Below are 16,217 nucleotides of genomic sequence, written 5' to 3'. Positions count from 1 at the left end.
TTATCATCTAGATCTAGTATGCTAAAACCAGGCCCCTTGAGAAGTTCATAATACTGGGAAAGGTGGAAAGAAAAATCTGTCTCAGGTTGCAGTTTATAGAATTTGGAATTATGTAATTAATGTAATTATGTAACCTGCCTGCTGTATTAGATACTGAGGGGCAATTTTTTTCCTGTTTGCTTTATTTTTACATATGTAATACTTAAAACAGATGCACAGTGATATTCAAATTTTAAAATATGCTTCACTTATGCTTACTTTTTCCTCAAATTAACACCTAGTCTGAAAATACCAAGAATACCAAGATTAGGGTATACAATTCTAATCTTAGCCCTTTGATATTGCACAGGTTTTAACAGCAGTCAGTTTCCAGTAAAATTTCCCTGTCTTTTGAGAATTGCCTAGTTTTGGTTCTGCATTTTGGACTGTTCCTAGAGTGAATGATTATAGGTTTCTGTTCTACATATTTCTGTGGCATAAGTTTCTCCAAAACTGTGTGATAGAAGTACTGTAATACCTATATTGCTGTTTCTTATATTTCTGCAAAACCTTAACATTTCTATTTGGAATTAATATGAACACCAGTTTATCTAAACATAGGTTCATTCTATAATCATAGTTAAAATTAATTTGTATTCCAGTTAATGTATTTTAGGTTGTCCTTGACTTACAACCACAATTGAATCCAAAATTTTTGTTGCTAAGTGAGATAGCTGTAAAGTGAGTTTTGACCCATTTTATGACCTTTGTTGCTATAGTAATTAAGTGTATTACTGTAATTGCTAAGTTAGTAACATGGTTGTTAAGTGAATCTAGTTTCCCCATTGACTTTCCTTGTCAGAAGGTCACAAAGAGCATAGACCCTAGGACACTGCAAACATCATAAATACAAACCAGTTGCCAAGCATCTAATTTTTGATCAAATAACCATGGGGATGCTGCAGCAGTCATTAATGTGAAAAATTATCATTTTTTTAGTGCCATTGTAACAAAATGAATGGTTGCAGGTAGAAGATTACCTGTAACATTTATTTACACATCATTTATACACTCTCTTATTCTCTCTTATTCTCTCTACAAAATAAAAGAGTTGTCACTGTTTTCTCAATCGTAGCAAGATTGGCAATGTCTGGAATGTCCATTCCATAGAGATGGAGTAGTCATCCAAACATTTCCAGATCGCACACTTCTGGTGGGGTAACTCAGAACATTAGTTCCTGGATCAAATATACAGGGTGGTCAGATTCAGTTGGAAGGATGTGGTCATGAAGATATCTAGAAGTCAAACTACATAGGACTTATTCAATAAAACAGCACTTAAAATTGTTCTTGAAAACCTATATAATGTAAATGTTAAAATTGGTATATAAGTAACATACAAAACTAAATGTAAAAGTGTTCATGCAGTATTCAACATTTATATGAAGCCACTTGGGATGCTTTTTGGCAGATTTAGAACTAGATACAGATATGTTGACAATACCTAATGATAAGTCCCTTTTCTGCAAAGTCAGCATTGGATTCCTCCAGGCTTCTGCGTGTCTCCAGCTTATAAAGGACAGGATATGAGATAATAAGCTGAAACTGAATCAAGATGGAACTGTTACTGATTCTAAGGGATGGACCTCAAACCCGTAGAGCAAGCTACTAATAAATCACTCAAATTACATATTTTAATCAGACAATGGAACACAAAAATTAAGTTTACCAATATTTACATCATTGTGGTATGTACTTTTTTCAACAAGGTTGGATCAGTAACAAGAAAACTTCATTGTGATACTTTAATGAGCTAAATATATCAAAAGACTAGGCATTATTCAATCCCGTAATTGGTTTTTTTAATACAAACAACCCCCACCCACCCCAGTCCTAGTATAATATACTAATTCTCCACAAGTTAGCTTCTAAGACAGTCTACATTATCAAAATGTTTTAATTAGATTTTGGTATCCACAATGACAATGGAAGGTTTTCAGAGATTATAATAGGATATTTTCTTTCTCTATACCTGTATTCTCTTTATGGCTTGATTTATACAATACAGACCCATATGTAACATAAAAAAGGGGGAAACCACTATATTGCTATGAGGCATTTTATTTTCTAATATATTTGTGACAGTGGTCTGGTGATACTCAAGTAAGAGCTATTTCTGTAGTTTTGATGTCTTAGTAGGTATTTGAATTGGGGAAGTGAAACTGAAAAAAGGCAATTTTGTAATAGTGCATACATGGGCTACAGCAAATGGCCATGAATACCTGATGCTCCCACAACTGGCTCTAAAATGCAAAGATCTGTGTTGGGAGCAGGCAGATCTTTGGCTTTTCTCAGCAAAGTTAGTCTAGCTATAATGTAGATGAGAAATACTTTAAAAATAAATGGGCCTACACAATTCAGAATCAGGATGGAATTTTAGAGCTAATTTTATTGTTAAAAGGTAAAACGATAAACAAGAATATTCTACTACTCTTGGTAGTAAAGGAAACCAGAATTAGCCGGCAAAAATAGATCTTGTTAAAACTCAGTTTGAGATCCCCAAGACAAGTTATCAATAATGTCATACCCCAAATTCATTGCTCCTTTATACAGTCTAAGAAGATAAAACTTGAAATGGCTTAAGTTAGAGTGAAAATCAAAGTTTTTTCTCTTTGTACAACTCATCTGGAATATACCATACCTACACAGGAAAGTAACATCAGAGCTTTGTATATTTTGCTGCGTTCATTGCCAAGAACTAAACTGCGAAGAATGTGTTTATGATTATAACGTGCAGTGCAAGGCAGTGCAGTGGTTAGAGAGTGGGACTGGGATTTGAAAAATCCACAATTCAAGTTATCTTTTGAATAAGACAGTAACAGTGCAACTTTATACTTGTCACTTTTCATCAATCCCAATAGCCTAACAAATTTGATGTGTGTAAATAATGGTGGCTACTTGTACTGTATTAACATGAGCTCTTTAGAAAAGACAGATAAGAGTTGCTTAGGAACACTGGCCACCAAAACATTTTAATATATTTAAAAATATGTATATTTGACAGAGGCAATTTGAATCTTAATAGAAGAAAAGGGCACACAGGTGAATTTGTGTGAATAGAAAAATAGCCGATATGCATGAATTAAAGCACCATTGTTGAGGTTTATTCTCCCATAGTAGGCACAATAATGCTAATGCATGTTAAAGGGCAATAGAATTTCTTCAATTAGGTTTCTTATGCCAAAGAATTCTAAAAAAGAGCAGATAAAGAAGCAATATGCCCAAGGATGCTATGCTTTGTGTGGTCATTCTCATTTTATGCCTAGGAGAATCAGCACAATATGATAGATTTCTCTGATAACCTCTTCCATTGAACATCAAGTTTCTGAGTCTGTATCATTCCAATAACATAGCTTTATATTTCCACAATTATATTAGAATATATTAGTGTTCACACTTAAATATATTGAACTAAAGTGGGACTTACTTCTGAATAAATATCTATGCAATTTCTCTATTATTATTTGACAAAGGATACTATACTAAGACAATCCTTCTCATAAAATTATTTTCTGAATAACTATAGTAAAACATTTTTTCTCTTGCAGTCATTAATTTGTCATGGCTTTGACCATAGTTTTCAGAACATCATGCAATTATATCTTGCAATGTTATGGAAAGGTTGAAAATCACCCTTTCACAAAAACCTGCTCAGGATCAGACAATCATATTCATTTCAGCTAAGACTTAAGATACATTTAATTCAGAATATTCATAACCTACAAGCAAACTAGCCTTTCAATGGTTAAACTAAGCTAAAGAAGCAAGTAATTCTGCACAGAAATGAATGAAAGGCCTGCCTCCTTATCATGCAAATGTGTTTCACTGACTAGGCCTTTGTTATAAAACAAATCTTATGAAGAGTATCATTTATGCAAATTCATATAAATTCATAGTGTTATGGCAATGTGAAATAGAAAAATTGTCTACTTTAACTATTTGTCGGAACTAGAAGTGGGAGTTAGGAGTCTTTCTAGTATATAATAAAAGTATTAATCAATTTAATCCTTCAGTCTCCACTGCTGATGATTACACAGACATATCCAAGTTGTTTTCTAGGCAATAATTCAGAAGTCGTTTGCCTTTGCCTTCTTCCAGGGTATCCAGGAAAAAAGAACATCCATGGGAGTTTCTGTAAGTTTCCCATTCAAATATTAATTTATGTAATTATATATTAAATATCAACAGGGTCATAGTCTGCTTAGCTTTTTGGGACTAGCCAAGTTTCCTATGTGTAATACATTGTGGTATAAAGCAGCACTCAATAGATTTACTAAAAATGTATCAAGGATTCAATGATCTCTCTCTCCCTCCCCCCCCCCTTTCTCTCTCTCTCTCTCACACACACACAGACCTCATTTTTATGTTTGAGTGATTGCTTCAGTGAAATATTTGGGTTAATATTTCATATTAAGCCACAGTTTAACTAACTGTAAGTAATAAGTAATAATATGTTAGGATCCCACATACTGCAATATCACAAGCTATGTTACAGTCTAGAATGGCTATTGAAATAAATCCAAAATTATAGCAAACATTTTCTTATAAACAATTAGAATGGTCTCACAAGGTTTTATGGAGAGTCCAAACAACTACTTCTGTTAAGGCTTGGAATCTTGAAGGATTCCAAATCCACCTTTTTTTGTTTTCTTTTTTGACTTAATGGAAGAGGATTAAATTCCATTGGACTAACCCAGACTATGAAATTAAAAAAAATCTGAAAAGAAGGCATCGGCAAACCACTTCTATACTATTTTTTTGAAAAGAAAAATACATTACTCTTAACTCAGAGGAGACTTGACATTTATCTAAGCTAGGAACAAATAATCAAGGGACTTATTCTTTGATTAAGTTTGTTAATTTAAGTAGTTATTATATACAACATAGTTATGCTTACTCCAAAAAAAGCATGTATATTGTACTTTGTAGAACTCGATATGTGGCAGTTAATTTCTCCAGGTTGCTATAACCAAAAACCTATTTGGAAGGACTGAAAACATTCTATGGATGAATTTACAGACAACTTTTCTGTATTGTGATGATCTCTTCTGCCCCATTCGTGATCAGATTTTAATCATTTGTTAATTCAAGAAGAATTTTCAGTGGATTTTTGCTGTTGTGGCTCCAATTCAATAAAATATCCTTCCTAAGGAGATTTTTAATGCATGGAACTTTAGTTTTACTGATTAAACTTTGATTCTTAATTTAGTGTTTGGTGATTAAGAATTGTTTGAATTAAGCAATAAATTATATAACACGAGCTACAAATTTTATTCCATTTTTAATATTTCTGTGATATATTTTATGATAAGGAAAGGCCATAACTCCATAACAGAGCAGACACTCTTCATGTAAATTCTGGGTTCAATCCTTGTCTTCTTCAGGATTGGATGGGAAGAATTCCTGCTTCAACACCTAGGAAGCCACTGCTAAATAAGACAAATCATACAGAACTGGATGGGACAGTCATCAGATTCAGCTGAAAGCAGCTTCTTTTGTTCTCTCTATTGTTTAATGTTTTTGTTAGGTAATTTCCACTATGGAGAACTCCCTAGAAGGAACATTTGACCTTGATATGCACATTTAAAAATGAAAGAGGTCTATTCCCCCCCCCCAAAAAAAAGTGGGATTGCAATGGTGATATTTTGAGAGACAGCATGAAACAGCAAACACGGTGGCTCTGTATGTGGCAGTGAAATTCTGATCCTCACAAGTTACTTCTGTTTTCTGTGCAGTTCACAGAATTTGAACATATAAACTAGTTACCCGCTTTTGCTTAAAAAAGAGAACAAAGTAGAAATTCTAAGGATTAGATTACTTTGGCCAAATTCCATATTTGGAAATCAGCAGTACAATTTGCAGTTGAATGAAAGCTGACTGTCTCTAGGCAAACTTACAAGGATCCGAGTCAGAATTAAAATGCCATATTTTAGGATGAAAGATAAAATGCCTTAAATATTCTGTCTTAGTATGGAACAGCTACAGCATTTTTCCCATAGTCTGTGGGTTAGAGGGCAAAAAGGCACACTTGGAAATGTTGCATTGTTTCCTTTCCAGCTGCCTCAGACACCTAGAGGAATTGTTCCATTACTGTAATGTTAAAACTTCATTACGGTAGGTCTGACAATACCATGTGCCAGATTTTGGGGAGTGGACAGTATGTATGTATGAATCTATAATGGTGATTTAAGAAATATTGTGATACTGTTAAAAATGTTATTTCCCCTGTCCTAAGAAAACAATATTTCCAGATTAGCTTTTATTTCTCTATAATAGTTTGCCTTCTATGATAATGAGAAAGAAAGGTAAAAAACTTGACATTGTTATCTACACTTGCTTATTAATTCTAACTAAACACATTTACTTGGCAACTAATTCCTCCCACTGATTTCATTACACTTACTATTACAGAAGTGCCTGTAAGATCCCAACCTCAGTCTAACTTTAACATTTCTACATTGAGAAGTGAATTTATAACACAAACCATCAACCACAATGCAAAGTATCCAGACCTGGAAAGCTTGCATCCAAAGTATGTCTCTGTTTTCACCACACTGCTTGCAGCAAATTGATCTCATTTCCTACCAACCCTTGGAGGACCTTCACGTGCTCTCACAGTTTGCGTCACATCCAGGATTTTTCTACAGTTCCCACAATCAGGGTGCACAACTGAGTACTGGAAAACAATGGAAGACTAGAATTTCGTGTACAAAATTAATAAAAAATAATAATGATGGACAAAAATGCCAAATCCAGTCTAAACATCTGACTGATTGTGCAACCAACCATAACAAGATGAGGGCATATAGGGAAAGTGGGAAACCCATATCCATGTTCTTTCCCCCATGCACTCATGAAGGATATTCCATATGCTTCTAAGAGAGGCCTGAATTCAAATAAAAAGAATGAATAGAATGAAAGAAATAGTTAATATGCTTCTGAAACAACAGATAACAATATTGATCATTCACAAATTGCTTTCATGATTTTCTTCTGTCTCTACGGTCACTGGGGGGAGTCCTCCATTGTCATTCAGTCGTTTCGCCCTGTAAGTTTCATAGTGGATGTTGTGAGTGACTTCTTTTAGGTCTTGAAGGTGGGTCCTGAAGAACAAGTGAAAAAAAAGTGAAAGAAGACAAATTGTTACAACACAGAAATACAAGAGCACATACGTTCCTGTTCTGACCCCCTCCTCCATCCAGTAACGAATGCCAAGACAAGCTTAACTGGAATGTATTTTAATAGCAAGACACCAAAACCTCAGCGGCTGAAAGCCAAGCAGAACAAACAGATAAGGACCTTGGCAGCAACTCAGACAAACTCAGGCAGCAATAAACACAGATAAGGCTTGGCAGCAATCCAGCCTGCCAAGCTCCTAGTACTGTCCTCAGACATTCAATCCTGCGTTGACTTCTGCAAAGAGGGCCGTATGCACAAGTAACTTTTTATAGTCTGGAGGGGAGCCTAATGACCACCAGCTGAGTACAATCACCTCCTGTAATTGCATAATTGTTCCTGACCCTAGTAGCTCTTCGATGGCGTGCATCCAGGAACAACTCACTACTGGCCTCTGGCTCACTCTCCCTTGTCTCCTCCCCACTGGTCCTATGTAACCTTTTTTAGAATGTAACCACAACTGTAAGACATTATCACATTTTGTGGCAGAACATTTCTTAAGTGTCTATTATTTGAAGAAGTATTTTATTTGTTCTAAGTTATTTATCCTATACTGTACTCATGAAAAATCTAGCCAGCCTAATGAACTATAACCAATAGGGAGCAACTGAGAAAAAAGAAATATTTACACCTTCCCTTTTTATTACTTCATTTGTTCTCATTTTATGCAAGCTGGGAGGAGATAGCAAGTTCTTTGTTGGAAATATAGTCTCTGAGGTATGATAGGTCATTTTAACTATTTGAAATTACTAATGCTATAGTGTGGCAATAGCTTATTTAATTTTTTCAGTTTATTTCAGTAAATTATTCCAGTTGAATAGGCAATATATTTAACAATTATTCTCACCTAATGACAAAATCTCGTAGTAGAGCAAATTCACAATGGTTGAGATTTTCCACTGTAAATAAATGAAATTACAATTATCATAATTTAGACAAGAATACAGTAATAGAATCACAAAAACTAAATGGAAATCTTGAAGGCCAATCCTTGCCTGAAGCAGCACTAATGTAAGAGGATATCTTGCCATTCTTAGGTCTCACATTATCTGAATGGTAGTGGATTCCATAAAACATTTCACAAGAATTCCTTAGAAGGAATGGCAGAACCTGGGGGCAGAGTTAAGGAATCTTTTCAAACTAGAATTATTACATAGCCACAAGCAAACTAAATTTAACCTCCCCCCCCCCCCCAGTGCTATTGATTTTTACCTAACTCTAACCAGGTGCTGACTATTAGTTGATAAGATTCTTATGCATAGGTTTTTAGCAATATATCAGTAACCTTCTCAAGTGACCTGGTCTTTCACGCCTGTCAGGATTGGATCTAAAACAAAAATAGCCCTTCCTAGAAGACTAGGGGGAAAAATGCTTTTCCATGAACTTCTGTGTATAGAGGCCTATGCCCTCAGGTTTATCAAAAACGTTTTTCTGATGATTGGGAGAACCACCTGAATCATATGGACTGCTGTGCAAAAGTTCAAAAAATATTCAGAAAGCAAGTGAAAGCAATTGGAGCAGAGATTTGCGAGGATAAATTTGCGTTCACTTGCCTCTTACCACATTTTTTTCTCACTCATTCTTTTAACAACTCTTATTTATTAACAATTATTTTATGTCAATTCAGTTACATGGTTTTAAAAGATTTATAAACCATAACATGAACACAAAGCAAAATTTCACTAAGCCTAAAAGGTTAACATATCAGAAATTATAATCAACATTAATTCTCTAGTAAAATCATGGTGTCATACATCATCCAAACAAAAAAGTAATCTATTCAGGTACCAGTCCTCTTTTTGTGTCCTAATTCAGACTCAAAAGAATCACATTTTAAAAAGTTTCCCAAGTGTTAGAATTTATCATATATTATCCTTCCTAATGCTTAAAACGTTTAAAAGTTAATATCAAGCTTTTATTCATTAATTGAGATTCTCCTTGTATATTTAAAATTAAAAACTGATATTTTTCCTGCTTACCCCTCCTCCCCCGTTTTTTTTTACAGGAAATTCACCCTTGAAAATACTGCTGTATTTTCCTATTTCATGATTCAATATTTTGGGTAAGCATCCCTCAATGTATTCATCCAAATCATGACTATCTAATGAATACAGTTTAATAAGTTGTGGAAGATAGTGTACATGTTGTAGGTCATTGGTTTTTTGTGAAAAATCTTCACAAAAAATGCAACTGGTATCATTTGCAGACTGGCTGCTACCATTAGCATTTGCATTATAGTGACATCTAAATAAGAAATTACAGAACAATCATGCATGTACCTTCAATGACTCCCCAAGGTGTTTTTCTCCCTAAGACTCTTTTCCCATTCACTTGATATTCTTTGTCACTGCCCACCACAGCAAATGGCATACTTTCCTGCTGAAAATACACATAGAAATTAAGTTGCTTCTTTCCAGTATAACTAAGGATGATTTTATTATTTTTTTGTTTGTTTGTATCCCACCTTTATTATTTTTACAAATAACATATCCACCCTCCTATTTTCCTCACAAGAACAACCCTGGAGGTGTCTTGGGCCAAGAGAGAGTGTGACTGGCCCAAAATCACCCAGCTGGCTTTCATGACTAAGTCAAGATTTGGCTCTTTCCATTTCACCTTTGTATCACATGTATCTTTATAGCAGTGGTGGGTTCCGGATCCCGTTGCCGTCAGTACGGTTGCAACGGGGCCCGGCATCCTCCACATGAATGCGTGCAGCGCACACATGCATCTTACCATCTAGCAATACCTCCGCAAGCCTCCATGATGCTCCAGATGCTCGGCGGAGCATCGCACAGGCACTGTATGTGCCATATGTATGCGTGGAAGCGCCGAAGGGTTTAAAGACAGGTAAGGAGTGTGGGAGGGCGGGCAGGGCCTCTGGAGCATCGTACCGGAACAGTACTCGGTGCTCCGGGCAGGCTCCGGTACGCCTGTACTGGGGCGTACCGCCTGCAACCCACCACTGCTTTATAGAATAATATGTGTATACGAACTGTCATTGCTAGTTGCAATGTATAATGGAAAATATATTTGCATACTAATGATTCCTTTAAGCATCTTAAGAAATAAAATGGCAGCACATAAATATGTCTATACTGAATGAAAATACTAATGAAAATTCCTTATATTCCAACTTTGGATTCAGTCCCTAAAAGCTACTTATGATCTAATTTTCATCTCTAGTAGAAATAATAGTTTATAAAAATCTAAAGTTTATATCTTCTCAAAAACTACAAAAACCCCTTATGTAAGGTTAAAACCTCAGAACCTACTAAAAAAAGGTCAATTGGGATTATAAATGTCGCACCCTGATTTTGTCATTCTCGGCTTTGTCTTCAAGATCTTCATCAAACTCTTTCTGGGGATAAAATTCAATTCCATTGACTTCTAGTTCCTTACGGACCTGGTTAAAAAAAAAATTCAGGCTGAAAAGTTTATGCAAGCATATAGCATTTCTGACCCAATTCAGAAAAACATCTGGATTGTGTGGTTTGCTAGGTGCTTTCCCAAGGGAGACTCACCCTCTGTTTGAACTCAATCTTTTCTTCCAGAGTCATGGTGTCTGCCTTGGCAATAACTGGAATAATATTTACCATTTTGCTCAAATGTTTCATAAATTCCATATCCAAAGGTCGTAAACTGCAGGAAAAAGATGATTAGACAATTATGAAGAAAAGCACCTTATGCTTATATCAATTTAATAATAATTAATAAAATTAATTCCTCTAATGTATTTAGTTCCAGTTTGGAAGGTGGGGGATAAGATACAGGAAACTACCATGTTTCCCCAAAAATAAGACAGGGTCTTATTTTCTTTTGACCCCAAAATAAGAGCTTAGCCTTATTTTCAGGGTGGTCTTATTATTTTTGAAGTGCAGGAGGCGGTAAGCGTGGTCACCCATGGCTGCTGCTGTGTTTAAATATTTTTGGGGAGGGCTTATTTTAGCCCGTGTGCTCAAAAGCCCAATTGGTCTTATTATCCAGGGAAGTCTTATTTTGGGGAAAACAGGGTAGCTTATCTGTGACTCCAGACCATTTCTTATTAATTTATGGGCATCAAGAACACACTTTGACTGGCAGAGAAAGGAAAAAAATAAATTCTAAGCTTAAAAGCTTCAAGGAATTGAAAATAAGCAAGAGAAAACCTCAAGCACCTTGAGGTAAAGTGCTAAATATGATTACATAAGTGCCTGTTTTGCCAAGTACAATTCTTGTTGGCAATCATAACTGATAGCAGTTACTAAAGACTACAGATAGAGCTGGTAAAGTAATTACATCTGTGTGATCACACATATTAATACATTTATACATATTAAATATCTAGAAACATTGTGTTCACCTACAGTACACTTGAATTTTGAAATTTTCATATATGAGCCAGCCTTAAAAATATTCTGTCCTGGAAAATTGCACATAATAATTATAATGAATAGGAATAGCTCTTCTAGCTCTTCATATGCATAATTAAGTATAGAGATGCAACATATCTCAAACATGGATTTTACTTCGACTGAAGGTTACCACTTTCTTTTTTTCACCTTTGGAAGAAATATTACCACGAAATCTGTGCTGACCTAGAAGTCTTAGCTGGCTGCGAATGTTACAGGGGTAATTTATTCTTGCATCCTGTCAGTCCCAAGAGAGTATTTTTTCTCCATTAATAAAACCTATCAGTGACAGTTTCCCCCCTCCTCATCTTATGGACCAGCCCCAGAACTAGGTGAAATACATACGAGTGGCCTGTGGGAGAGATAAAGTAGAGGCAACAGTGGACTCTTGTATCTGGGATTCGTTTCTTTCTGGCAATATTCACCTCTTCCTTCAGGAATTTCTCATATTGCTCATTGATGTATTTTTCAATGGGCTCCCAGCTAAGCAAGCAGAAGAGAAGAAGCAGATAGACAGTCTTTCATTTCATATTCTGACAGGCGCTAATAGGTTTTGGAGAGGAAACAAACCACAGGCAATTTTATAAGACCAAAACAATTTTGGCAAGGTCCATTTTATAGCCTAATAATCTGACATTCTCATTTAACTAATATTACAAAATGAAATTGGGATCCTGCTAATATGATTTCAGATTTAGATTTTAGAATCTCTGTATTTTGTAATGTGTCACCAGATTTGCCCAATTATAACAAATTACTGAGGTACTTTATATATCATGTATGGAACAGAATATAGTAGATCATGCTTTATGAGCAACAAAACAAAACAAATAATGTAGCATGAAAAGTAGTTGGATAATTTTATAGGTCATGGAATAAATATCTATTTGAAATTGCTAAAACGGCTAAAATGTACTAATGCTAAATTTATTTTCTGTATGTTCTCTGAAATTATTTGTGATATTTTCATGTATTTTAAGATTGAAATTCAAAATTGCTTTAATAGCTTGGGGCTCTGGAGTAACATATGTTTTTCATATTGAAGTAGGGTCCTTTATGCAGCATGTCCAATTGGTCATTTAGCAATGCAATAAGCATAATGATGCTTATGGTGGTAGAACTTTTCCTCAAAAATACTAAGTCTTTAAGTCACTTCAACTTTAAAATATAGCAATTTCCCAACTGCTCTTCATATTGGCAGCATATTAATCCACACTGAAGGGATTTATAATTCCACTAGTGTGACCACTTAGGAGTAAATTAACCTACTGTGATCAGTAAATCAGTTGTTAAAAATAATTTACCCAATATGAAATCACCGATAGTCCTTGACTTACAACCACTATTGGGACTGGACTTAATTTTATGACATTTTACTGTGGTTCTTAAATAAAACATGGCCATTAAGCAAATCTAGCTCCTCCATTTAGTCAGCTGAGAAGGTTGCAAATCATGATTGTGCCCACAGGATGCCACAACCATTGTTAATGCCAGCTGGTTGCCAAGTGCCTGAATTGTAATCATGTGACTGCAGGGGTGGTGCAACCAGTGGTGGGATTCAGCCAGTTTGCACCTATTCAGGAAAACAGGTTGTTAACTTTCTAAGCAGTTCAGAGAACCGGCTGCTGGAAGAAATCTCATTTTGTTTTTTTCCACTTTACAGGGCTAAGGAAGGCAGGAAGGAAACATTCTGATGTTGTTTCTAGCCTAATCTTTATTGCCCTGCTTACAGAAACGGCCTCTTAACCCTTATTACATTGTAACAGCTAAGGCAAAGCGCCCATCGACGTGAGTGATGTTGAGTTGGTCATGATCACCATCACATGACACTGAGCCCCACCTACCCAGCTGGTCATTAGAGCAGAGAACTGGTTATTAAATTATTTGAATCCCACCACTGGGTGCAACAGTTTTAATTTTGAGAATAGGTTGTAAATCACTTTTTCGGAAAGCATAACATTGAACCATTGTTAAATGAACTCTCATAGGTCAAGGACTATCTGTGTTAAAACTTTCCTATTGGCATTTGTTTAGTAAATGTCATCATATCATCAAAACTATAGTTTGGAGTAATTTGGAGTACAAGGCAGATACTATATTTCTGTATGCTATTTCTGAAAATATTTGTGTCTGTCTGTGCCTGCTAATCAGAATTTGCAAATGAGAATTCTACTATATTTAAAGTCTGCCCACTTCTCTACTTACATGAGGAGGAAATGAAAGTTGGATTGAAACAGAAAATCAGTGAAAAATGAAAATACTGACCAATTTTCATTGTTGATCTGGTCACCAAATCCAGGAGTGTCAATAACCGTCAGCTTCATTTTGACACCACATTCTTCAATAACTGGGGGGGGGGATGTTGCTGTTACTCATTTTCAAAATATACATCTCTCTCTCTCCCCCTCTCTCTCTCTCTCCCGTCCTCCCTCTCACACACACACTTTTATTTATGTACATACGGACAGTCTATCTCTTCACACCTATAATATGTATAAAATTGTATGCAGCTAGGCAAACCCTCCCATACATACATACACAATAACAATCAGTTGGTTTCCAAAATAATATTGAGGGACCAATTTCAGTGTTTTGATATATTCAGGTAGGATTATGCTTGAATAATACTGTACATTCCCGAATATGTCCTGCAAGGGTGGGTGGAATAAGTAACAGGGATGGTATACTAGACTGAACCAACTTTTCAGAGATGTATAAATTAGGTCTTTTGGATATATCAGTGCTTCCAAAGCTTCTATAAAACTGGCCTGATTTTCCATTATGGCCTAGACTAGTGGTGGCGAAACTTTTTGGCACGGAGTGCCCAAACCAGAATGCCTGCTAGAGGCCTGGAAACTTGAAGAACAGCTGATGTTCCTGTGTGCTGGAGCCCCAGAAACCCGAAGACCAGCTGGCTGGTGTGCATGCCAGCACCGGTCACCTGGTCTTCTGGTTTCCGGCATGCACATTTGCACCAGCCAGCTGATCTTCACGTGTGCTGGAAACCCGAAGACCAGGTGGCTGGTGTGTGCATGCACACTGGTCAGCTGGTCTTTGGGTTTCCAGGGCTCTGGCATGCACGAAGATCAGCTGGCTGGCATGCATGGACGTGCCAGAAACCAGAAGAGCAGCCGACAATGGTGCACATGCCCCCAAAGAAGGCTCTCTGTGCCACCACTGGCATGCTTACCGTCGAGGTTTCCTAGTGTATAATAATTACACCATTGTGATTAATGTATAGTGTAGGCACTTACACAAATGAAACAATGGCGTGTCAGTAACACTAGTTGACATACAACATTTTGTATAGAATAACAGAAAATTTAGTGATGATAATAGAGCATAAAAGGCAGATATAGATGGTAAAGTTTTGCATATACTGCATATACTCTTTACAGAAGCAGCCATACATATTCAAACCTGTGACTACAGAATGGAATCAAATGTAATATACCCATCTGTGTTACTTAAGAAATGGGAGCCAAGAGGTGAGCCAGTATCACAGCATCTCTGTCCCTTACATTATTATATTTCCTTTATGTTAATAACACAGGAAGTATGGTTGCTTTACTTAGAGTTTCATGTTATTGGTAATTGAGCAAGGGAAGTGAGTGCAGTGAGGTCTCCTTTTGTCAAGTTAGGTGGGTTGCTTTTCACATTTTAAAATTCTGTCATTGCATATCTACCCCAGGAAAACTACTGCTTTGTCTGTCAGACTACCAGCCAATTTTGAATCTATTTAGCCTGGCATTTCCCCTGGAACTGGCCCTTCATCTATTGTTACAACTAATATACAGAATACAGAAATAATCATTTTTAAAAATTAGCTGAGCGCCTCACCCTCTAGAACTGGAATAACACAACAAATTCTTTCAGATTCTTGTCATTCTCCTGGGAGACAGAGCCCAAGTTACTGGATGAAGAAAACGCAAAGAGTTCTATTTCAGTCCCTTCTTTTGAAAGCCCTGCTGCTCTGACCCTAATTCCTTTTGTAGACAATAAAGAAACGGCTTAAAAGCCTGGCACATTAAACCACAGATTATTTGCATTCAAGGAAGAACTGGCTTTTACCATGCCCAATAGCCTTGATCTCCACAGTCTTGGGGATCTTCTCCTCACGGTTCCAGCCTGAAGATTTCCTGCTTACTTGGGATTTGAACAGGGTGTTTACAAGTGTTGATTTTCCAAGTCCACTTTGGCCTAGGGGAAATGACATGCAAACAATACAAAATTGGTATTTGCCTAGTATAAATTGCTACTGTATTTTTTTTGTTTATTACTAGCTGACCAGGCGGGGTCTGGGTTGCAGCCGGAAGGGGGGGCGGGGTGAAATGGGAGGCAGTGGCCAAGCGGGTGGGAAAACGGCGGGAGAGCGGGCAGGTGTCCGAGACTGGCCTGGTTTCTAATGCTCCATCCGGCATGGGAAGAGGTGGCGAGCGGTAAAGAAAGTGAGCCCTGGGCCGGCATCCCTGCCTCTTTCCTCCAAGAGCCACGGTGGCGGAAAAAGCAAGGCTTCTTTGCCAGCCTCCCAGCTAGCAAAACAGAAATTTTCACCGGTTCTGTGGGTGTGGCTAGGTGGAGTGGGCACACAACTGAGTGGGTGTGGACGTG

At 36.6% G+C, this 16,217-nt stretch overlaps 1 protein-coding gene across 2 annotated transcripts in view; it reads right to left on the bottom strand.

Moving 5' to 3' along the window:
- Positions 1–1,655: 1,655 nt before the first annotated feature.
- Positions 1,656–16,217, bottom strand: part of SEPTIN3 (septin 3) — a 28,708-nt gene continuing 14,146 nt past the window's right edge. For both annotated transcript variants that reach the window (XM_014052061.2, XM_087723235.1), the window contains 8 exons: positions 15,678–15,806; positions 13,872–13,953; positions 11,952–12,089; positions 10,740–10,857; positions 10,526–10,621; positions 9,495–9,594; positions 8,063–8,114; positions 1,656–7,142 (listed from right to left, as the gene is read on the bottom strand). In XM_014052061.2, the coding sequence (XP_013907536.2) occupies positions 7,007–7,142; positions 8,063–8,114; positions 9,495–9,594; positions 10,526–10,621; positions 10,740–10,857; positions 11,952–12,089; positions 13,872–13,953; positions 15,678–15,806 (851 nt within the window). In that variant the 3' untranslated portion in view covers positions 1,656–7,006. The remainder of the gene's footprint in view (positions 7,143–8,062; positions 8,115–9,494; positions 9,595–10,525; positions 10,622–10,739; positions 10,858–11,951; positions 12,090–13,871; positions 13,954–15,677; positions 15,807–16,217) is intronic.

This window comes from Thamnophis sirtalis, unplaced genomic scaffold (assembly GCF_051295495.1).
Source record: "Thamnophis sirtalis isolate CommonGarterSnake01/CBP01778 unplaced genomic scaffold, rThaSir2_p1.2 scaffold_9, whole genome shotgun sequence".
Classification (NCBI taxonomy): Eukaryota; Metazoa; Chordata; class Lepidosauria; order Squamata; family Natricidae; genus Thamnophis; species Thamnophis sirtalis.
This window is presented reverse-complemented; position numbering and strand designations above follow the sequence as displayed.